Here is a 25987-nt window from a genome sequence, read left to right as displayed (position 1 = left end):
GTTCAAACTACCACACAATTGCACTCATTTCACATGCTAGCAAGGTAATGCTCAAAATCCTGCAAACTAGGCTTCAACAGTACATGAACCGAGAACTTTCAGATGTCCAGCTGGATTTAGAAAAGGCAGAGGAACCAAAGATCAAATTGCCAACGTCCTCTGGATCATAGCAAAAGCAAGAGAATTCTAGAAAAACATTTACTTCTGCTTCATTGACTATGCTATAACCTTTGACTGTGTGGATCACAACAAACTGTCGAAAATTCTTAAAGAGATGGGAATATCAGACCACCTTTATCTGCTTCCTGAGAAATCTGTATGCAGGTCAAGAAGCAACAGTTAGAACCAGACATGGAACTGACTGGTTCCAAATAGGGAAAGGAGTATGTCAAGGATGTATATTGTCACTCTGCTTATTTAACTTACATGCAGAGTATTATTATGCGAAATGCTGGGCTGGATGAAGCACAAGCTGGAATCAAGATTGCTGGGAGAAATACCAATAACCTCAGATATGCAGATGACACCACCCTTATGACAGAAAGTGAAAAGGAGCTAAAGAAAGAGCCTTTTGATGAAGGTGAAAGCAGAGTGAAAAAGCTGGCTTAAAACTCATTCAAAAAACTAAGATCATGGCATCCAATCCCATCACTTCATGATAAACAGATGGGGAAACAACAGCAACAGTGACAAGACTATTTTCTTGGGCTCCAAAATCACTGCTGACAGTGACTGCAGCCATGAAATTAAAAGATGCTTGCTCCTTGGGGGGGGAAAAAAAAAAAAAAAAAACCATGACCAACCTAGACAGCATATTAAAAAGCAGAGACATCAGTTTGCCGACAAAGGTTTGTACAGTCAAAGCTGTGGTTTTTCCAGTAGTCATGTACAGATATAAGAGCTGGACGATAAAGAAGGCTGAGCACCTAAGAATTGATAATTTAGAACTGTAATGTTGGAGAAGACTCTTGAGAGTCCCTTGGACTGCAAGGAGATCCAACCAGTCAATCCTAAAGGAAATCAACCCTGAATATTCTTTGGAAGGACCGATGCTGAAGCTCTAATACCTTGGCCACCTTATGTGAAGAGCTAATTCATTGGCAAAGACCCTGATGCTGGGAAAGACTGAAGGCAGGAGAAGGGGGTGACAGAAGATGAGATGGTTGGATAGCATCACCGACTCAATGGACATGACTTTGAGTAAGCTGTGGGAGATGGTGAAGTACAGGGAAGCTTGGTGTGCTGCAGTCCATGGGGTCACAAAGAGTCAGATGTGACTGAGCAACTGAACTGAACTGAACTGACTGCTTGATATCCAGAATCCATCTGTGCCAGTTATGTAGAAACTCAGATCGTGCTTCCATACAGGTAGACAACATCACCAATTTATTACAAATGACAGTAAAAGATACAAATGAATAGTCAGATGAACAGAGAGAGTGCAAGGTCTTCAAGAGTCCTGAGCACAAGCCATACTTTCCTTGTATGTGTGCCACAAAAGGTTAGTTTAAGGATTGAAGCATGTATGTTGGTGTTTTGGTGCAATAGAGTCATGTCCGACTCTCTCACAACCCTATGGATGGTAGCCCGCCAGGCTCCTCTGTCCATGGGATTTCTTAGGTAAGAGGACTAGCATGAGTTGCCATTTCCTTTCGAGGGGATCTTCCTGACATAGGGATCGAACCCATGTCTCCTGCATTGGCAGGTGGATTCTTCACTGAGCCACCAGGGAAGCAGGAAACATCAGTCAGTTCAGTTCAGTTCAGTAGCTCAGTCGTGTCCGACTCTTTGTGACCCCATGAATCACAGCACGCCAGGCCTCCATGTCCATCACCAACTCCCAGAGTTCACTCATGTCCATCGAGTCAATGAGGCCATTCAGCCATCTCATCCTCTGTCGTCCCCTTCTCCTCCTGCCCCCAGTCCCTCCCAGCATCAGAGTCTTTTCCAATGAGTCAACTCTTTTCATGAGGTGGCCAAAGTACTGGAGCTTCAGCTTCAGCATCATTCCCTCCAAAGAAATCCCAGGGCTGATCTCCTTCAGAATGGACTGGTTGGATCTCCTTGCAGTCCAAGGGACTCTCAAGAGTCTTCTCCAACACCACAGCTCAAAAGAATCAATTCTTTGGGGCTCAGCTTTCTTCACAGTCCAGGTCTCACATCCATACATGATCACTGGAAAAACCATAGCCTTGACTAGACGGACCTTTGTTGGCAAAGTAACGTCTCTGCTTTTCAATATGCTATCTAAGTTGGTCGTAACTTTCCCTCCAAGGAGTAAGCATCTTTTAATTTCATAGCTGCAATCACCATCTGCAGTGATTTTGGAGACCAAAAAAATAAAGTCGGACACTGTTTCCACTATTTCCCCATCTCCTCCCCTGAAGTGATGGACCAGATGCCATGATCTTCGTTTTCTGAATGTTGAGCTTTAAGACAACTTTTTCACTCTCCTCTTTCACTTTTATCTTTTTAGTTCCTCTTCACTTTCTGCCACAAGGGTGGTGTCATCTGCATATCTGAGGTTACTGATATTTCTCCGGGCAGTCTTGATTCCAGCTTGTGCTTCATCCAGCCCAGCATTTCTCATGATGTACTCTGCATAAAAGTTAAATAAGCAGGGTGACAATATACAGCCTTGACATACTCCTTTTCCTATTTGGAACCAGTCTGTTGTTCCATGTTTAGTTCTAACTGTTGCTTCCTGACCTGCATATAGGTTTCTCAAGAGGCAGGTCAGGTGGTCTGGTATTCCCATCTCTTTCAGAATTTTCCACAGTTTATTGTGATCCACACAGTCAAAGGCTTTGGCATAGTCAATAAAGCAGAAGTAGATGTATGGACAATGCTCCTCCGTCCATGAGATTTTCCAGGCAAGAGTACTGGAGTGGGTTGCCATTTCCTTCTCCAGAGGAGCTTCCCAACCCAGGGATCGAACCTGGGTCTCCCACATTGAAGGCAGATGCTTTACCATCTGAGGAAACATGGACAAAAGCAAGTGATAAGTCACTGAGTCGTGTCCCACTCTTTGCGACCCCATGGACTGTAGCTTACCAGGCTCCTCTGTCCATGGAATTCTCTAGGCCAGAATATTGGAATGGGTAGCCATTCCCTTCTCCAGGGGATCTTGCTGACCCAAGGACTGAACCCAGGTTTCCTGGATTGCAGATAGATTTTTTACTGTCTGAGCTACCAGGGAAGTCTGTGGAAGTGCATATAATGATATTAATAAGAGTTAACTGTCATCTTCACATCTGAAATTTCAGTGGAAATGTTGGTGGAGTGGGATGTAAAACAGGATGTAGAAAAAAACAAATGAAAAGCAAGAAAAGGAAAGATTTAGTAAAAACTATTTTCTCAAAATTGGCTATGAATGGAAAAGTAATGAGACAGAAGACGACACAGGATTCAAGTAGACTTTTTTTTTAAAATACAAATTTATTTATTTTAATTGGAGGTTAATTACTTTATAATATTGTGTTGGTTTTCAAGTAGACTTTTTAAGATACAGTGATGAACGTACCATAAAAAAATATGATGTTAAAACTGCAGAAGACATTATGTTAAGTGAAATAAGCCAGTCACAAAAAGACATACTGTTATGATTCCACTTAAAATAGTCAATTTCATAAAAACAAAAAGTAGAATGGTGGTTACAGGGACTGAAATGGGAAAGGAGAACTGTTTAATGGCTATAGAGTTTCAACTGCTCAAGATAAGAAGAGTTCTGAAGATTTGTTTCACAATAATGTGAATGTACTTAACACTACTGAACTATATACACTTATAAATGCTTAAGATGGTAAACTTTATGTTGTGTGATTTTTACCACAATTAAAAAAATAAGAGAAACTGGCTGAGGATGTATATGGAAACTTTCTAAACTAGTTTGGAAAGTTTTTTGTAATCTAAAACTATTCTAAAACTAAGAATTTATATTTAAAAAAGACCTAAATCAAACTTTCAGAGATGAAAACTATAATGCCTTTTTATAAACATTATATACAGTAGGATTAGACAGCTAGACACTGCAGAAAAATATTAATTAGCACAATAAAACACCACAAATTTTTCCTAAATGGAAAAGAGAGTGGAAATAAAAGCCTGGGGTTTGGAGGGAGAACCCAAACTATCAGTGAGCTGAGGGAGAACTTCATGTAGTTTAGTCTGTGTGTAGTTAGAACCTTCAAAGGAGAGGTGAAAAAGGAGCAGAAAAAAAACAATGTGAAGAGCAATGGATAAAAACTTCAGAAGCAAGACAGCTCAATGAACTCAGAGAATGAACAATGCGAAGAAAATTACACTAAAACACTATAATCAGATGTTTATAACACTAATAAAGAGAAAATCTTAGAAGCAGCCAGGGGAAAAAAGACTTTTAACAAAAAAGAACAAACATGAGAACGACAGACCTCTCATCAGAAACAATGCAAGCCAGACACAGGAGAATAACATCTTTAAAGTAAACTGAAACAAAACAATAGGCAATCTAGAATTCTGTACAAGTATCAAAAATACTTCTCAGGACTTTCCTGGTGGCCCAGTGGTTAAGAATCTACCTGCAACTTCACAGGCGAACTCTATCAAACATTTAGAGAACAGCTAACATCTATCCTACTCAAACTGTCTGAAAAACTTCCAGAGGGAGGAAAGAAACTCCCAAATTCATTCTGTGAAGCTACCATCACCCTGATACCAAAACCAGATAAAATTATCACAAAAAATGCAAATTACAGGCCAATATCACTGATCAACACAGATGCAAAAATCCTCAAATTTCTACCAAACAGAATTCAACAACACATTAAATCCAATACACTGTGATCAAGCGGAGTTGATCCCAGGGATACAAGGATTCTTCAATAAACAAATCAATTAATGTGATATACCATATTAATAAATGGAAAGATAAAAATCATTATGATCATCTCAACAGAAGCACAGAAAGCTTCTGAGACCCATTTGTGATTAAAAAAAACAACTCTCCAGAAAATCAGCATAGAAGGAACCTACCTCAATATAATAAAGGCCATTTACAACCCATAGCAAACATTATTTTCAATGGTGAAAAACTGAAAGCATTTCCTCTAAGATCAGGAACAAGACAAGGGTGCCCAGTCCCACCACTATTATTCAATATAGCTTTGGAAGTCCCAGCCACAGCAATCAGAGAAGAAAAATAAATAGAAGGAATCTAGATTGGAAAAGAAGTAAAAGTCTGTTTATAGATGACATACTATAGAAAGAAAACCTTAAAAATGCCACCAAAAATTACTAGAGCTAATCAATGAGTTTAGTAAAGTTGCAAGATATAAAATAAATACATAGAAATCCCTTGCATCCCTATACACTAACAGTGAAAATCAGAGACAGAAATTAAGGAAACAGACCCATTCATCATTGCAACAAATAATAAAATACCTAGGAATAAACCTACTTAAAGAGACAAAAGGCCTGTATACAGAAAACTATAAGATACCAATGAAAGAAATCAAAGACAACACAGATGGAGAGATATACTATGTCCTCGGATTGGAAGAATCAATACTGTCAAAATGAATATACTATCCAAAGCAATCTACAGATTCGGTGCAATCCCTATCAAATTACCTATGGCATTTTTCACAGAACTAAAACAAAAAATCCACAATTTGTACTGAAATAAAAAAGACCCCAAAGAGACAGAGCTAGATTAATCAAAATCAACCTCCCTGACTTCAGACTATACTACAAAGATACAGTCATCAAGACAATATGGTATTGGCACAAAAACAGAAATACAGACAAATGGAACAAGACAAAGCCCTGAAGTAAACTCATACACATATGGGCACCTCATTTTGACAAAGGAAGCAAGAATATACAATGGAGAAAGACAGTTTCTTCAATAAGTGGTGATGGGAAAACTGGACAGTTACATGTAAAAGAATGAAATTAGAACACTTTCTAGCATCATTGTTCTTGTTGTTTAGTTGCTAAGTCATGTCTGACTCTCTAGCGATTCCATGGGGGACTGCAGCCTACCAGGCTCCTCTGTCCATGGGATTTCACAAGTAAAATGGATTAAAGACTTAAATGCAAATCCAGAAACTATTAAACTTTTAGAGGAAAACACAGGCAGTACAATCACTGACATAAATCGCAGCAAGTTTCTCTGACATCCCTCCTAGATTAGTGGAAATAAAGCCAAAAACAAACAAATGGGACCTAATAAAATTTAAAAAGCTTTTGCACAGCAAAGGACACTATAAACAAAATGAAAAGACAACTCTCATATCGAGATAATAATTGCAAAAGCAGCAACTGACGAAGGATTAATCTCCAAAATATATAAGCAGCACATACAGCTCAATATCAGAAAAGCAAACAACCCAATCTAACAATGGGTAGAAGACTTAAACAGATATTTCTCCAAAGAATACATAGAGACAACCAATAAACACAGGAAAAGATGTTCAATATTGCTCATTATTAGAGAAATGTAAATCAAAACTACAATGAGGTTATCACCTCACACCAGTCAGGATGGCCATCATCAAAATTTTATAAACGATAAATGCTGGACTGTTGGTGGTGGGAATGTAAACTGATATAGCCATTACAGAGAACATTATGAGGATTCCTTAAATAACTAGAAATAAATCTACCATGAAAAAGTGAAAGTGTTAGTTGCTCACCCACGTCCAACTCTTTTCAACCCCACAGACTATAGCCTGCTAGGCTGCCTTGTCCACAGAATTCTCCAGGTAAGAATACTGGAGTGGGTAGTCATTCCCTTCTCCAGGGGATCTTCTTGACTTAGGGATCGAACCCAGGTTTCCAGCACTGCAGGCAGATTCTTTACCATTTGAGCCACCTGGGAAGCCTGTATGATCCAGCAATCCCACTCCTGGGCATATACTCTCAGAAAAATCAGAATTCTGAGACACATGTACCTCAATGTTTACTGCAGCAAGGACATGGAAGCAACCTAGATGTCCATTGACAGATGATGGATAAAGAAGCTGTGGTTACATATATATAATGGAATATTACTCAGTCATAAAAAGGAATGAATTTGAGTCAGTTATAGTGAGGTGAATGAACCTAGAGTCTGTTATACAGAGTGAAGTCAGAGAGAGTCAAATATATATTGTATATTAATATATACCTATGGAATCTAGAATAAAAGGTACTGATGAACCTATCTTTATGGAAGGAATGGAGACAAAGATGGAGAGAATGGACTTATGGACACAGCAGGGGAAGGTGCGAGTAGGATGAACTGAGAAAGTACCATTGACATATATACACATTTATGTGTAAAATAGTTAGTGGGAAGTTGCTATATAACACAGGGAGCCCAGCCTCGAGCTCTGTGATTACCTAGAGGGGTAGGATGGGGGGAGGGGAGGGAGGGTCAAGAATGAGGAAATATATGTAATTATGACTGATTCATGTTGTTTTATTTGGTAGAAACCAACACAACATTATAATTATCCTTCAATTAAAAAAAATCTTAGAAAACAAAAAAGGACTTGCCTTTCAAACAGGGGACATAGGTTTGATTCCTGGTCTGGGAAGATTCCACATGCTATTGGGCAACTAAGCCTGTGTGCTGCAACTACTGAAGCCCTCATGGTCTAGAGCCCCTGTTATGCAAGAGAAGAAGCCACCGCAATGAGAAGCCTGCACACTGCAACTAGAGAAAGCCTGTATGCAGCAATGAAGACCCAGTGCAGCCAAAAATAATTAAAAAATTAATTACAAATAAAAGTTTAACCATGATAAATTGTAAAAATAAAATAAAAAATACTTTTCCCAAATATAAACAACAATTTTCTGACATTAAAAAAAGCTTATTTGCAGTACAAGAAATATTAGAGAAGTCACTCAGGCAGAAGGAAAATAATACCAGACAGAAATCTGCATATATTATAAATGAAAGCTGAACACTGGAAATGGTAAATATAATGCACTATTTAAACTATTTTAAAAATCTCAGGATTGGGAACTCATGTACACCCGTGGCTGATTCATGTCAATGTATGGCAAAACCAATACAGTATTATAAAGCAAAATAAAGTAAAAATAAAAAAATTAATTAGTTGCACAAAGAAAAATATTATTATACCATATTATGAGGTCTTTGACACATTCAAAAGCAAAAAGATTTTTAGTCCTATTGACAGTAGTGGCACAAAGGCCAGGGAAGCAAAAACAGAAGTTGACTGTTTTTGTAAGAACCTACCAGGTTCCTAGGGGGTATAATATTACTTGAACGTACACACTATTAAGTTAAATATGTATAAAATAAACCCTAGATCAGCCATTTAAAAAGTGAATATAAAGCCAACAAAAGAAATACAATGGAACCCCTGAAAATGAAGTAACACAAATGAAGAGAAAAAAAGAAACATGGCAGATAGGATGGTACATAGAAAGAACAAAAGCTAGATAATAAATTTAAAGCAGATCAACAGTCACATTAAAAACCACAAAAGGCAGAAACTGTCAAATTACATTTAAAAGAACAATGCCCAGTATATGACACCTATAAGAAACCCTGTTTAAATATACAGGACATAAATTACTTAAAGATATGCCATACTATAATTAGCCAACAGAAACTTGGAGATGGTATATTAGTATTACATAAAGTAGATGACAGAGCACAGAATATTACCACAAGAAAAATAGTCATTTCATAATGATAAATTTATGAAAAGATGCTACCACTAAATGTTTATAAAACTAATAACAGAAATTCAAAATACCTGAAGTAAAAAATAACAGAACCAAATGAATAGAAAAAAAATCACAACCATAGTGACTTCAACACCTCTCTCTCAATAATTGATAGAACAGGTAGGTAGACAATGAGGGAGGGTGTATGACTTGAACAACAGATTAACCCCCACCCCCCCACCCAAGAACAACAGAAAACACTTTCCTCTCAAGTGCATTCAGACCATTTACTGAGACAGACCATATCTGGGTCATAACCTAATAGTCAACATATTGGAAAGGATTTTCAAATCACACAAAGTATATTTTGATAACAATGAAATCAGGTTAGAAATCAGTAAAGTGCTTTTAAATAATCTGTGGGTCAAGGAAGAAACCAAAAGAGAAATTTAAAAAGAATCACATGAATGAAAATGGAAGCACAACATATTGCCATTTGTAGGATGCTGCTAAGGACATACTTAGAAGAATTTAAAGCACTAAAAGGCTATTAGAAAAGAAAAAATGGTCTCAGATCAACGACTTCAGCTTCACTCCAAGACACTAAAAACAGGAAAGCAAATTAAACAAAGCAAGCAGAAGAGAAGAAACAATAGATATAAGAGCAGAGATCAATTAAACTGAAGATCAAAACACAAAAGTGAGAAAAATCAATGAAACCAAAGGCTAGTTATTTGAGAACATCAAAAAAATTGATATACCTCTCGTAAGACTGATTAGGAAAAAAGATAAGCGACAACTTATCAGTATAAGCAGTGATGGGGGACCATCACACAGAATCTACAGACAGTAAAATGATAAAAAGGGACCATTATAAACCATTTTATGCCAAAAAAATTGACAACACGGATGAAAACAATTTGAAAGACAGAAATACCAAAGTTTACTGAAGAAAAAAATAGGTAACCTGAAAAACCCTTTATGTATTAAATAAATTGTAGTTAAGAGCCTTCACCAAAGAAAAGTAAAAGACAAGTCCAGATTGCTTCATTGGTAAATACTACCAAGTACTTAAGAAACAATACCAATTTTTCACATACTCTTAGGGGAAACTGAAGACCACACTTGCAAATTCATCCTATGAAGTTCAACAATGCCCTGATTTTGAAACTTAAAACTACAGACCTTCTAGGACATGAAATACCAAATTTCTAACTAGATGTGGCAAATGAATTCCAAAGTATCTAAAAGAATAACTACATCACAGAAGTGTAACTACTGTTACAATGTTACTTTTCCTGATATCAAACTACAAACCCAGTCACAATTCTAGCAAGTTTTCTGTAGCAATCGATAGGCCAATTTTAGAATTTACATGGAAATTCAAAAGGTCTAGAATTACCAAAACTGTCGTCAAAAAAACCCCCACAATATTAGAAGACTTACACACTACTGACTTTAAGACTCACTACAAATCTACAGCAGCTGAAACAATGTGGTACTGGCATAGGGACCAGATCAATGGAATGGACTACAACAGTAAGACCTACACTTAAATCAGTCATTTGATGTTCAACAAGGGAACCAAGAAATCCAGTGAGGAAAGGAAAATCTTTTCATGCATTAGTCCTGGAATAACTCTATATCCATATGGACCTAAACCCCTGTATCGAATCATAACCAAATATTAATGAGATGGATCAGAATTCTAAACATAAAATGTAAAACCATAAAGTTCTTATAGAAAAACAGAAGGAAATCTATGTCACTTGGTAGTAGGCAAAAACTTCTTAGGTCACACAAAGCAATAGCCATGTTACAAAAAATACTGATCATGTGGCCTTCAAATTTAACAACTTCTGCTCATTAAGAGAGACCACTGAGAAAATGAATAAGAAAGATAGACAGGGAGAGAATATTCATAAAGCTTATGTTTGTCAAAGGGTTCCTACCCAAGATACACAAGAACTCAAAAACCTAATAATAAAAAGATAGTCCAGTAAAGAAATGTAGTCTAGTAAAGAAGTGCACAAAATATTTAAACAGATAATTCACAAAGAAAATATATGAATGGACATTAAGCACATGAAAAAGTGCTCAACCTTCTTAAAAGTGGTTTTAGGAAAATACAAATAAGAACTATCATGAGATAGCACTACATGCCTACTGAAATAAATAATGTCTTGATATCTGAATTTGCAGTGGTGCCAGTCTGCCAAGGTAAATGATTTCTGTCCAGTACATATTGAGAAGAAAGTGATTGATCATAGGTTTTAGATTAGATAGGGAAGGAAATAAATACAAGATATTGGGGGTAACACAGGGTCAGGGAATTTGATGATAGTGAACCATCACATTTATGAATGTGAACATATGAAAATGTTGATCTGCTTTCATCAGTCTACTGAGTTTTTCCATAGAATATGCAACTTCTACTCCAACAGAAATGGTAGAAAACAAGTTTAATACCTTCAATGCTGTATATCTGCACTTTTTCTTCAGGCACAGTGACTGCTTCCCACTGATGATCCTTAAATTTAAAAACACATTTTGATCATAAATAATTTAATCTTGCGTTGAAGCTCCTTTAAACACTATCTTCAAGTTATACAAATAATAAAGGTTTTTTTTTTTTTTACTATCACTAAGTAACTGGTTGATATATCACATTTCTTGTTCCATCAATTGACTACATAATATACTTGTCACATTTACTCTATTTGCTCATTCTTAAAAGTGATAGTATTGGTTACTTTAATGGTTTTCTATTTTTAATAAAAAAAGAATGACTATCCATTCATATTAGACTATAACCTTTTTAAAAAAATATTACCAAATCCTGTCATCTCTTCCTTTGAAATGTTTTGTGAAATCATATTCATCCCCCAATTCCCACTCATTAATTGACTGTTCTTAGATTCAAACACTGAATGCATGTTAATAATAACCTAAAATGTTTTCCCCTTCCAAGTATTTTCACTGAAACTTTGTATAAATGAATAAATAATGTGAATTCACACAAAAAAGTTATAGCAAAAATTAGAACCATTCCACAAAGATGATATCCTAAAACCTTCCAGTAATCTTATGATGAAAATAGATCCAATTCATTTGCTATTTAAGGACTATTAAAATTCCACTAAATCCTCAGTCTCTTCACTAACTCCCTCCACTTAATTGCCTTATTGAAACCAGTGTATATTTTGAGAGAACCAGTACCATTTAACTACAGCATTCTCCAGTCAAGGTGCTAATTCTCCCAGACCTTAAAACCTCAGGGTCAGGAGGAAAAGGTTGGTATCCTCCTTTTTCCTTTGAGCATCTTCCTATTTCTCTGTGTATCAGTCAGTCAGTCAGTCAGTTCAGTCGCTCAGTCGTGTCCAACTCTTTGTGACCCCATGAATCGCAGCACACCAGGCCTCCCTGTCCATCACCAACTCCCGGAGTTCACTCAGACTCACGTGCATCGAGTCAGTGATGCCATCCAGCCATCTCATCCTCTGTCGTCCCCTTCTCCTCCTGTCCCCAATCCCTCCCAGCATCAGAGTCTTTTCCAATGAGTCAACTCTCTGCATGAGGCAGATGATAATGAGTAGGTGTTATCTCTGTGTATAACACCTACTCATTATCATCTGCTAACTTTAAAGTGACTCTTCCTCATATACATAGGTACTTGGTTCAAAGCTTTCCTTTTGGGAAAAAAAGTCTACATTATATAAATTTTCAAAAAGATTAAAAAAAATAGAAATCATTATGAGTACAAAACACGCCCTTGACCCAGGTTCAACAGTTTACCAATATATCGTGCCCACCAATTTCATCTTCACCCCCTACTTTCCCTCCATTATGCTCTCTTCCTCTCGATCTCAACTTTTTTATTCATCGTTAGTCTAGCCGTCAGTTTTAAAACACTAATCCTTAAAATAAAGTACCTAACAAAAACCCCTCCCTTGAATCTACATCTCACTTTAGCGTCTGCTGTGTTTTCTTCTTGTCTTTACTTCCTCTACAAATATTTCAACTTTCCAGGAATGCCTAAATCCTATGGCTTAAACAAAATGGCTCTTTCTTGGATGACCAGTTTTTATTTTATTTAACTGTGTTTTGACAGAGTTGATCATTTCCTCTCATAAAACACCCTTCCTCTGCCTTCTGTAACATGATACCCTTTTAATTTGATCTTTTCTGGCAGACTTGCCAAGTATCCTTCAGGCTAGTCTCTTCTGCCTATCCTGTATCCATCTGCCTATCCACATATCCATCTGCCTATCCACGTATCCATCTGCCTATCCACGTATCCATCTGCCTATCCATGTATACATTTCTTACATTTTGTCATCTAGACACTCACAGAATCCCATGATTTTATCTTCTGTATACAGAGAGCTTCTGAATTTCCACTTACAGCTCAGTTCTCCCATCTGAACTTCAGACCAATATATTCAACTATCTACAAGTTATCTTCAGCTGAATGCCCCACAAGCACCTCCAAATCAAAATATTCAAAGCTGAATCATCTTTCCTCTACAAAACTGATCCTCCTAAAACAGCATCCCCATCCATTCAGTTACCAAAGTTTTATTAATCCTTCCTCTTTTTACTACAAATTACCAAATCTGCTCAATTCTACCTCAAGTTTTTCTGAAACCCATCAATTTCCATCCATCCCCACCATCACTTTCCAAAACTGTGCCACCATGATTCCTCTCACCTGGATTACTGCATAAGTCTAACTGCTTCTGGTCTTGTCCCTTTTAAATCTCTTCTCCCCAGCCAGGAGAATCTTTTACATGAATGTGATGGTCAACGCCTAGTATATATCTGGCACATAGTAAGTTCTTATTAAATGTTTATTGAACTGATATTGTCTCCTACTTATAATCTTTTTTTGGCTCTACACTGCCTGCCTTCTTTACAGTCTCCTTTGAATTCTATCACTAACACAGAGCATTTTTCAGTTGAGTGTTGTATTTACTCATTCTTAAATATGAGCCCTTGAACGGCTATAAATAAGAGAGGATGGGTCCCTGATTCAATAAATCTTACATTCTATGACGGGGTGGGTAGACAAAAAACAACAGATAAAAGGATTTTAAGTAGCAATAACTACTACAAAAGAAAAGGGAGGACAATGTGATATAATATGGCTGGATAGCTACTTCAGACTATCTAAATGGGATGCAAAGATCCTGAGGTTCCTAGGCAGCAAGTATAAAGACCTGAAGAGAGCATTATCTAGAGGAAAAGAAAAAAATGAATGGGGATTGAACACAGTAAGCATGGAGAAGAGTCTGAGATGCGAGGGCCCAGGTCATAAAGGCCCTCGAATACCATTGTTAAAGAGACACAGGGAGGGTTTTAAGCGGCCACAATAGGGGAGAAGCTTTGAGGACAGTGAGAGAGAACATAGGGAGAATGCACTGCTGCCACAGAAATCCAGAGAGGAAAGGAGAGTCTAAATGTATCTGTGGGAAGAACTTTCTCCCAGCCTCTCTAAATCAGTGTCTGGATCACAATGAGGCATTTAATACTTATAAACGCATTTTATACTATCCCTATCATGTATAATACTAAAATTACTTATTTTCTTCCCTGAATTATCCATTAGACCAAGCGAGTGAAGTCAGGAACCACTCCAATCCTATTCTATCCTCTTCTCTGAAACTGAAAGTCTACTTCCTAAAGAAAATCCAGTTAAAAATACTCCTATGAAGCCTGCAAATATAAATACACTAATGAAAACTGTCAGTGCCTCTGAGAAGTAATGCTAGGTTTTGCAACTCATTATTGAACATTTTAAGAAAGTACTCTAAAAAGAAATAAAGGTATGTGGAATTCCTAAGAGGCATCTGGTTAATGTTTGTCTATAAAAAGTTTACCTGGACAAAAAGCATCATTATTACCAGCAATCACAATCAGATCAGTAAACTGGAAACCAAACTCTTACTCAGATCTCTGCTCTATAGCTTGAGCTAGAAGTACACCAATGTAGCAAATAGAAGTGGTGGCTATTTGGAAACAATGGGTCAAAAACTTTCCTCAGGTTAAAAAGGGGTCAACAGAAAACACACCACCTGGTTGGAAAGTTTAAGCATAGCTACAATTTAGCACAGAAAAGAACTAAAATTCACTTCTAAATATGACCATAAAAATCAATTCTTCAATATTTTCAAATAGAAGATGCTATGAAAGAATAAAATAAGACCATTTGTCATTGTTTGCTAATGCTATTTTTTAACTGTTTCTGTACTTGAGTAACTGTTGTCTTTTCTAGATTCAACTCACTTTGTTCATCTGAATGTTAAATTTGATTATTAACGTGTAATTTCTGAAAGGCTTATATTTAAAAACTAGTATTAAATTTTAACTTTTTTCTGTTACTACAAAACATCAGAAATAATTTTTATTTCTAATTAGCTTGATAGGTTACCATGCTCATCAAAATTATTAGAGCTAACACTGAAATCTATTAAAAGCAAGAAAATATACAAAGAAATCTATATTTTAAAACTGAATTATTATATACATACATATACACACAACTCAAAATGATACAGAGGGAATAACACTTACATCATTGTCTCCAGCAATGTAGAATGATAGAGTCTGGCTCCCAAGATTAAAATCTATCCAAAACTCCTCAAGTTTTTCATCTGATGGTATTTGCAGCTAATAAAATAAACATATAAAACTGGAACATACTATGCTTTTAAAAGTGACAACAGAAAATTATGACATGCTATAATTATGCTGTATATAAATATAAAATTATGACATATTCATGGTTGAGTTTTTTTCAAAAAAAGAAAAAAGTACAGCTGGAAGGTATAGACAGATAACGAGAAGGCAAGTACAGCATTTAAATCAATTTAGAAACAACAAAAAAAAGCTGCTTATTATTTTACACAGAAATTAGCCAGCTCCAGAAAATCACAAATACTCAACTACAAATAAAGGTTGAAGAAAATTTCACATTTGAATATATTCACGAATAATAAACAATAATGGGCTTGAAAAAGGAAATGTAAGATAATTTGAAGTACAGCTTTATATTTTACTTATCCTTGGCTACATGTCATTTCATAAAATGTCACTTAGATCTAGAATATCAGACCAGCTGTTATTTGTGATCTAATTATGACTAATATTAATGTTGTCAATTTATAACCTACAATTCAGTTGACCTCTACATCAAAAATCACCTAATAACTAAAAAAAAGTATTAAATTTTAAAATTTACCTCATATTTATCAAGAAATGCTGACAAACAAGGAAATGTAAAGACCCTGAAAGAAAAAGCAGTTTGAGTTAAAAAAAATTAATAAGCTTCCACAGCATAATTTGACTTGCCATACAAATCACACCTAGGATCAAAAGGAAATTAGGTGGTAGCGACAATTTAAATAAACTCATTTCTTTCTTTATTACTCTTTAAGGTGAGAATTTAGTGGAAACGTGTTTCTGAAAGAAAGCGTATTATTTTGAGGCTACTACTTAACCTACCATTTTGACTAAGGTTAACTGTACCAAATTACTTTTCATGTTATAACTATGAGCAGAGATTCCCAATATAGCTTATAGTAATGTAATGGAAGTTCCTACAGGATTAGATAGGAAGAGTAGAAGTGAATAATACTGCTAATAAAAATGGCAGAATTCACTGAATACTTTCTTGGTCAATTACAATTGTAAGGACTTACATAGCTATCTCATTTAATCTTCACAACAAACATGGGATAGATATTATTGTGGGTTTCCTTGATGGCTCAGATGGTAAAGAATCTGCCTGCAATGCAGGAGATGTGGGTTTTATCCCTGGGTTGGGAAGATATTATTAGTATTCTTATTTTATAGCTATGGAAATAGAGGAAAGTGAGGTTAAACAACTTGTCCAACATTAGAACAGGAAGAGGGGAACCTATTATTCAAATTCAAATAGTATGACTCCTTGCACATAACCTTCACCGAATTGATTCATCCAATGTGTCCTGAGCATGTATATGGTGCCAGGCACTGCACAACAAAAATACTTCCTATGTCACTGTCAAAAGTGATAAAAATTTGTATTACCTAGACCATTCTTGAGATTTAATAACCTCAGAAAGAACATCCTTACAGTGTTAATTACAAAAGAAAACGATTTATATTTGCTATACATTTTTATTGCAGTATATGGATAGAGGCAGCTCAAGTAATATTTAGACTTTTATTATTCCTTAAACACCAAATTTATGATGCATATGCAATTCTGAAATACAGTAAACCAATCTTCAGTTCAGTTCAGTTCAGTTGCTCAGTCGTGTCCGATTCTTTGCGACCCCATGAATCACAGCACACCAGGCCTCCCTGTTCATCACCAACTCCCCGAGTTCACTCAGATTCACGTCCATTGAGTCAGTGATGCCATCCAGCCATCTCATCCTCTGTCATCCCCTTCTCTTCCTGCCCCCAATCCCTCCCAGCATCAGAGTCTTTTCCAATGAGTCAAGTGTTCACATGAGGTGGCCTAATTCACGTTAATTAAAAATGTATTTTTCCTCCAAAAAGTACAAAGTAAAATAAGACCAGTGGAGGATTATTTCAGACTAACATTGTGTGCTCCCCTCTTGAGCTCTATTTTTTATCATTAAATGGTTGTATTTTGCATTAAATTTACCTTCTCTTGTCTCCAAGCATGCCATTTACAAGGTTGAGAAATATCCTGCAATCCTAATTTTTGAAAAAAGAGAGAGCTTTTAAAAAACACAGCAATTAAAAAAACCTTGTTAATTTGTTATTTTATACTACTTACTGTTTCAAATTCAGAGTCTTTAATTCCTTTAAATGCATTAGCAATAAAATCCATTGAGAACCACTGACAAGCCAGTTCTCGTCTTTGTTTTTCTGTGGTCATTCTACATAAAGCTTCGACGATACCCGCTTGCAAGTCATAATCTTAAAAAAAAGTTAATTATTTGAAATTATGAAAATTAAAGTTTATGAAACTCTATATTTCATAAGGTGTTAGAACAAGCAAGAGAAATAAGGAACATAGTGCAATTAACTCATCTTTTGCCATTTTCTTCATATAGGTTAGAAATATCCCACCATTACATGGCATGAACACAGCCCAAACAACAAGACAAGTTTGTCAACAGAAAAAAGGAATAAAACAAAAAAATTTAAGGACATTTAAAAGAAACTCTTAAATATGCAAAGATACTATCATTCCATTATTATTAGAGTTGTGAATTGCAAAATAACTGACAAGTCTATAAATCATAGGTAATCTTTGTTTTCCTTTTGTATATCATGATGTTTACAGTTATTTTAAAGTATTTGAAGCCACTGGTTTGTTCTATATGTAAATCACTACATCAAAATTTTCTCATATGAAACTTAGGAAAGAAAATTTCAGTTCTTTTAATAAAGACATCATTTACAAACAAATCAATCCCAATAATATTAAACCTAATTTCATAAAATATATTTGAGAAATTTCTTAGCAAAAGGAATTAAAATCTACTAGAAAATCAAGTTATTATTCATAAACCTACTATTATTAGGCACAAATTATATTTGACAACTCCTGTTATCATACTTCTTAGTTCCACAGATATTTATCCTTTATTTATTAAGGTAATTAAAAATTGCTTGATTATGCAGTTTATAATTTTTTCATATAATTTCACATTATATTATTATTTTGACTGATATATTATATTCTATTAATAAATTTGGAATAACTTCAAATATGAACATTTTGAAAAAACATACCTCCAGCATCTAAAATCCTTTCTCCCATACTACTCCTGTGAATCAAAACAGCAGGTTATATAGTGGACAAGTATCAATTAAATAGAAAGTTCATATGTTTAGGGTAAAAAACTTCACTAAAACTTATAATTCACTAGTAGTAGACTGTGGCAGAAAACATACCCATATACTATATTACAAACCTGTAACAGTTGACCAATTTTAATTACTAATGCAACTTATGGTTGCCTTATTCGCCTTACAAACATCCTTTAAATTCTTGACTTAAACTATTAATTAAAGCAATATAGTACAAATTATTACATGAGAATTAACATTTGTTGGTTACAGAGTATTTTCCTGGCATCTTGAGGCATTCTGTCAAGCATCACATTCATTTTTTTTAGAGTCTAGAAAAGAAAAAAAGAGAATCCATTAACTTTATATATTCAATGAAACATTAATATGTTTTCAGAGATAAGTACATAAACTTAGAAGCCTATTTTTCTTAATCACAGCATTTTATGCAAGGAATGAAGGGTGGGGAAAGAATATAAAGCATAAAATAGTGAATATAAGAAAACATAAAACAAAGGATATCAAAAATGGAATATACCACAATTCTTATGCTTAAAGCACTCATACTCTGCAGTATGACATGTTCATTATTACTCTATCATAAGAACTAAGGAACCAAAAAACATCATATTAATATGTATTCTTATGACTATACACATATACACATGTATTATCAATATATACTATAAATTATTTTTAGCATGTAAATACTGAGGAACTAATATCTATATGGTACAGTTTATTTTCATATAAGCTATATTCATATACATAAATCCACATGGCTATAAACGTTCAATATATATTTACGTAATATATTCATGTCAGGAAATGAATTTCTCCTCCTGCAACCATAAGTTGTGTCCAACTCTTGTGCCCCATGGACTATAGCCTGTTAAGAATTCTCTCTCTGTGGTATTTTTCAGAGTGAGCTGCCATTTCCTTCTCCAAAGCAATGAATTAAGACCACAGAAATACACTACATAATAATTCAGTGCTGAGATAAAATAATTATTCAATCTGATAAACTGCTACCAAATTGACTCTACTTTCTCTTTAATTTTTAAAAGAAAAACTAAATGGCTTACCTCCTGCTGAATACAAATATTCACCCTTGAGTCAATAACCAGGGCACAAATTCGAGGCAAGAAATTTTCAACTATTTGCCTTTTACCTGAATAAAAGTTAATTATTGAGAAATGCGTATTTTAAAGGACAACCTTTTCTTATATGAGTGAATGGAAAGGACATACTAGTTCAGTTCAGAAGGCCCGTGGACTGCCCTAGTCACCAGGAAGCATGAAATTCAATCCTGGTTCTGCCACTAATCAGCTGTGTAACTTTGAAAAAACACATGTATACCCATGGCTGATTCATGTCAACATGTGGCAAAAACCACTACAGTACTGTAATTAGCCTCCAATTAAAATAAATTTAAAAAAAAAAGAAAAAACATCATTCAACAGATGCGACTGATCCGAATTCTGGCAAGGGAATAACCCCAGATCCAGTTTCTCCTTTTTAGGCACTTAAAACAGTATTAGTGTTTTAGATAAATATAGTTCAAAACTGGAAACTTATTATTTTAAGGTTTTTATAAAAACTGGCCTCAATAATTTATAGTCATACCTTCAAAATTTCATAATGGTCATTAATACCTCCTCATGAAGATCTAAATAACATTACCTGTTTCTAAATTTGACCCTAGTCCCTCAAAAGACAAGGCTTTACTAATACTAATTAAGAGGAATTTGCCCCATGCTAATTCACAACATAATTTTTAAGAAATAATTTTAAATAATGGCAACATAGGAACAGAAAATGTACAATTTCACAGTGACTACATTAAAAGAAGAAAAAAAATCACTGAATTATCTGAAAAGATAAAATGATTTATTTTAAAAAACTAGTTGGATCACTTCATAATCATTGGTGCTTTAGGACTGTTTTCTCCCCTAAAAACTGAAGAATTTAGACTAGATTGTTATGTTAAGTGCAAAAAACAAATGAAAACGTAGCATTAACTACTACTGAAATAAAGAGCAAACAATCTTTTAAAATGTTTTGGCTTTGAAGGCAGCAAACAGCTGTTCCTTCATTCATTAATATAAAGGATTCACCAGCCTCAATTACCAGTCCTAGGTATTTCTTCCCCAACCAACACGGAGGGAGATAAAATAACTTGAGTTTATTGTTAGGTACAAGGCACTACCAAACACAAGTTGAGATGATGAATTGTAACATGTTCTATATTCTCCTTGTCCTACTAAAAATTTCACTAGATCAAGGACAAACTATGGGCCCACAAACCAAATCCATCTCACTGTCCCTTTTTGTATGGCTGTATTCATCAGCAGGTACTCCATGGAAATATGTGAATGTATGATGTTTTACTGAATTAGTAGTCTCAGGTGAATTTCATTCATTCTCAGGAATTCAGCAATCATTAGCCACCTCTGAATGAATGGCTTTGGTAATTAGCTTGGGCTGCAGAGTTGATTAAGATTTCTTAATGAATTCAGCTCCCAAATCCAAGGAAAAACAGTGCTTATATGAGATACTTATGAGATACTTATACTTCAATAAAGTCATTTCAATGAAACAAAGGTCAACTGAATCACAACAGGCTTTCAAAAACTAAGACAAGAAATGACATCTCCATTTCCAACAGAAACATAGGTGATAAACTTTTTCCAAGCTCCAACTACAGACCCAGCAGCGTTTTGGGATGCTGATATAAGTGTAAAGGAAATTTCCATATTTCAAAACTGATTTTAACTGTGCAACTGAGGAGCTTCCACCTAACCTTCAACTGAAAGTGATTAATCTGCAATGCAATGTCATTCTAAAAAGTAAACATTAAGAAAAAAGGGAGAGGGTGGGATGATTTGGGAGAATGGTATGGAAACATATATATCATATATGAAACGAATCGCCAGTCCGGGTTCGATGCATGATACTGGATGCTTGGGGCTGGTGCACTGAGATGACCCAGAGGGATGGTACGATGAGGGAGGAGGGTGGGGGGTTCAGGATGGGGAACACGTGTATACCTGTGGTGGATTCATGTTGATGTACAGCAAAACCAATACAATATTGTAAAGTAATTAACCTCCAATTAAAATAAATAAATTTATATTTAAAAAAAGAAAAAAGTAAGTCTTAGTTGCTCAGTTGTGTTCGACTCTTTGTGACCCCATGGACTGTAGCCCACCAGATTCCTCTGTTCATGGAATTCTCTAGGCAACAGTACTGGAATGGGTTGCCATTTCCTCCTCCAGGGGAGATCTTCTCGACCTAGGGCTTGAACCTGGGTCTCTCATATTGCAGGCAGATTCTTTACCAGATATCTGAACCACCTTGAGCATGACTTTTAATTAAGCACAGTCATCCCTTGGAAACCATTTATAGAATATTAGACTTTTTTCATGTATACATATATATACACATAAAACACAAATATTAAGGAAAAAACCTAATTCTATAAATGTTGCCAAGTGATGACTATGCTCAATTAAAATACATGTTCATGAACTGATATCAGTATTTGGCATTATCTGCATGAATGTGAAGAGACATTTTCTAATGTAATATACACAAAATCTCATTATAGACGAGTATGAACAAGTAAGACTTGCAATCAGCTTTTACAATAGCAAACACTAACTCTGAACCTTAATTAAGAGACACTATTACCTTCTCAGAAAAGAATGCTATTCTCCTTATTAGTATTTTAAAATCATTATACTCTGAGTTGCATCAATAAAACATTTGTGGAAATGTGTTTTCTTTCTTGTTAAATAAGTGCCTGTGTAACAGTCTCAATTTCTTTCTTGGCCCACAAAGCCTAAAATATTTTCTAATTCTTTACAGAAAATATTTGTAGATCCCTGAATTAGGTAATGAATTACTAATGTTAGGATAACACGACAAGAGTTGGAAAATTATACCAGAACTTTAAGAGCAAATTATTGTTCCAATAGAAATAAAATGTTTATTATACCTTCATCATCGATGTCATGTATGACCTGAGAAGAAAATGAATAATATTTAAAACTTACTTATAATAAAAACCATTAAAAATAGTACTAAAATAGGTTACTTCTGAATTTACCATAAAGTTATTTGACTTTTATTATTAACTAATTAATCAGGATAAATGCACTAACCAATCTGTTAGTGGCTTTTGATCTCAGACCATATAGAACAATTTGTTCTTAAATGAACACATGCAAATTATTTAACTTTTATGTATTAACCAATTAATTAATCAGATAAATGCACTAACCAATCTGTTAATGACTTTTGATCTCAGGCCATATAGAACACAAATGTTTTTAAATGAACACATACATGCTTCATAACATCAGTGAATCAATATGGTTGTTACCATCAAAAGATCAAATATGTCTTCTATCATATTTATAACAGCTTCATCTTTTGAATTTCCTCGAATCAGAATAATCTCCTTGGATTTTTCAAACCAGGCAACCATGTAAAAAAAGGAAATGTATACATTAGTCACTTTGAATTCACTTAATAACTTTAAGAATGTATTTATAGAAACAGTAAACCTAAAAACAAACATTACAAATAAAAATGCCAGTACCGTATCAAAATAAGTTTATGCTCTTAAACATCTTCACTGTTTCTGCTTTTTGCTAACTCACTATATGTTCCCCATTTTTTAGATGGAATGAATGAAGTTCCAATTCCAAGGAGAAAGGCTTTATTACTCTCTTCAAATTCTTAGTTCATGAACATTCATACAATAGATAAAAAGTAAATTATCATTACACATTAGATCATTTTGTCATTGTTATTATTTGAAAAGTTTTGGCATTACTTTTTTATTATTGAACTCAGATATTTGAGTACATGCTATGCCTTAGGGACTGTTCTTGTTGCTGGGAATATAACAAAGAATGAAAAAGACAAAAATCAATACTTTTTAAAATGGGAAATATAATAAACAATATAAAAAGAAAAATAAAAGTTAGACTAGGACTAAAATGAGCTAGAGAAAATAAAACAAGTTAAGGCTTTTTGGAGTTTTGGGACCTTACATTCACATGATCATCAAGGACCCTGTATACAGTTTCCTTGTGATCTTTAATTCTCTAACATATACGACAGGTTATAAAAATATTTTATCTCAAAGTTTTATATACATTTTCCAAATTTATTTTTCAAGAGTATGAGCCGCTTAATTAGAAAACACAGCTTTAAACATATTTCCCTCACATGAATATGTTACATATTCTATACTTATCTTTTGGACTAGTCCTTGTTTTATCATAGTTAGAAGTCCAGCTTGCCCCAATATACTGATATTTTTGCCACATCTTCCAAAAGAAACCAAAATGGTTGAAACAGTTTGGATATCTTTTTTATTAAGCTCCTAAAATGCAAATCATAGATTTAAACATTTGCAAATACAAAATAAAATGGAACTGGCATTATGCTAGGAATGTTATTAATATATCCTCATAAATCCTGAGTGTTAGTCATTATCATAATCTCCATATCGCAAAGGACAAAAGTATGGCTTTAAAAGGTGACTTCCTTACAGCCCCTCAGCCAGTGAACAACAAACTCAGCAAAAGAATGCAGAATTATATAATTTAAGAAACTTTATACTTATGAGGCAATGAACCAGTTACCTTCCATTCTAAAAAGCTCTATGTATTTAACTAAGGGATATAAGAAATCTTAATCTTAGATTTGTAACAATTATCAAAGTCTGGTGGAGGTTGTCAATAATCACTTGCATAAAAGTATAAAAATACTTTACATATGACAAATCAAGTCCAAGATTTTAGATGATTTTTGTTTTTACTTGTTTTATATTTACAAGCAACAAGCACTGTCCACACAACATGATTAATATGCTAATATGTTTTCAAAAAGTAGATCACATTGTTTAAACCTCAAGTAAGTACCCTATTTTCCTCTGGTTTAAATAAAGTTAATAATGGTAACACTATGTAAACATGATTTTTGTATATACTGTTTACAAAACAACAGTCCAACATGTTACTTGGTACTCCTCAAACAAACACACACAAAAAAGCAAGTGGTGAAACAAGCAGTTATTTATACAAGCAAGCCTGCCAAAGCCTTTTTATTCATTTCTTCCAATGGAGAATCTCCTCCTAAAAAGCAGAGTGCTATCTAATAACCGTAACAATCATTCAATGAAAATGAGTATTTACCCTGCACATAAGGTCATCTAACTTGTGGAAAAACTGTTTGCTGCATTTAATCTTCACATCTTCACAAATATCAATTTGTAGAAGTGTTTTCAAAGGTTTAAAATCATTTTTCCTTAAAGCATCATCAATGCATTTTTCCAACTGCTGAAGAAATATAGAAAATACCACATATACTGAATTGAAAGCAACATTAGTCACCTTATGGAATCAAGTAATTTAAGAACTGCTTTCACATTTGAAAATTCTCAAGAGCTTATAAAACAATTTATATAACTGTCCACTATTAAATTTGGAGTAACAAAATTAGAGATTAAGTTTCTTTGATAACAATATCTATATAGGAAAATATATTTTAATAATTTCTACTTCATATCTCTTATTGAAAAGTCATCATTAAGTTAAAAACAAAAACCTGTTAATGAAAGAAATAAAAATCAGCTTTATAGTAACTAATACTTAAAACCATGGATAAAACCCTAACATATCTGTCAACTTCTTCATGAAGTTTAAATAATAGTAAAAAAAAAAAAATGCATAAAGAAGGTAAAAGCACTTCTTTAGGAGCTATACCAACCAAACTAACTTAAGCATTACATGCACACATAATTTATTATTATATTCTATATTTATAAGCTTTACAAACTCTGCCATTCCTGCTATAAAAGTACACCTCATTAACAAGGAATTTTCATACAGTAATATGATTGACCTAAATGTAAATATCTTACAATTTTAAACCTTGACATTAAAGTATCCAGGCATAAGTTATACATAAATCAACGTATAATTCACTTCTATGTAAAAGGTATATATAATCTTTAATACTTTATATTCTTAAAGCTTCTAGAAACAAATCTATTGAAAAATAAAAGGATAATATTTTTATTTAACTCTTGACCATTTCATAGGAACAAGTAAGTTTTGTCTTTCCTAAAACTATAGCATTTAATATCTATAAATAAACAAAAAGTGATTTTAGGAATTAAAATACTTCCTTTTAGCCTACACTACCTACCTGGAGATCTGGTCTTATTGGCATTTTGACTTAACTTTAAAACTTGAACAAAACACCTATAAAAGAAAACATATACTTACTGAATCTTGCAATCTATATGTTTACAGTTTAAACATCTTAAAACACATAAATAAGCACTGCTGCTTATACCAAAGGCAATAAATGCTGTCTCTTTAAGTTCCTCACTGTTTATGAAATTATTCATTTGACTCTGTCAAAGAAGTTTCTGGAGGAAGCCTCAAGATCATTTATTCAAGCTTTGTCTTTTGATAGATGACTT

General features: G+C 34.3%; 1 protein-coding gene across 1 annotated transcript in view; it reads right to left on the bottom strand.

Annotated features, from left to right (window-relative positions):
- Positions 1–25731, bottom strand: part of SYCP2 (synaptonemal complex protein 2) — a 63539-nt gene extending 37808 nt beyond the window's left edge. Inside the window, 13 exon segments of the mRNA XM_068986791.1 lie at positions 11137–11197; positions 15241–15336; positions 15908–15953; positions 17324–17376; positions 17459–17601; positions 18424–18458; positions 18727–18812; positions 19566–19651; positions 22481–22505; positions 22868–22972; positions 23750–23878; positions 24693–24836; positions 25708–25731. Coding sequence (XP_068842892.1) covers positions 11137–11197; positions 15241–15336; positions 15908–15953; positions 17324–17376; positions 17459–17601; positions 18424–18458; positions 18727–18812; positions 19566–19651; positions 22481–22505; positions 22868–22972; positions 23750–23878; positions 24693–24836; positions 25708–25731 — 1033 coding nt within the window.
- Between the last annotated feature and the right edge of the window lie 256 nt (positions 25732–25987).

Source organism: Capricornis sumatraensis, chromosome 15 (genome assembly GCF_032405125.1).
Source record: "Capricornis sumatraensis isolate serow.1 chromosome 15, serow.2, whole genome shotgun sequence".
NCBI classification, from domain to species: Eukaryota; Metazoa; Chordata; class Mammalia; order Artiodactyla; family Bovidae; genus Capricornis; species Capricornis sumatraensis.
The sequence above is the reverse complement of the archived record's forward strand: the minus strand, read 5'-3'. Positions and strand labels throughout refer to the sequence as shown.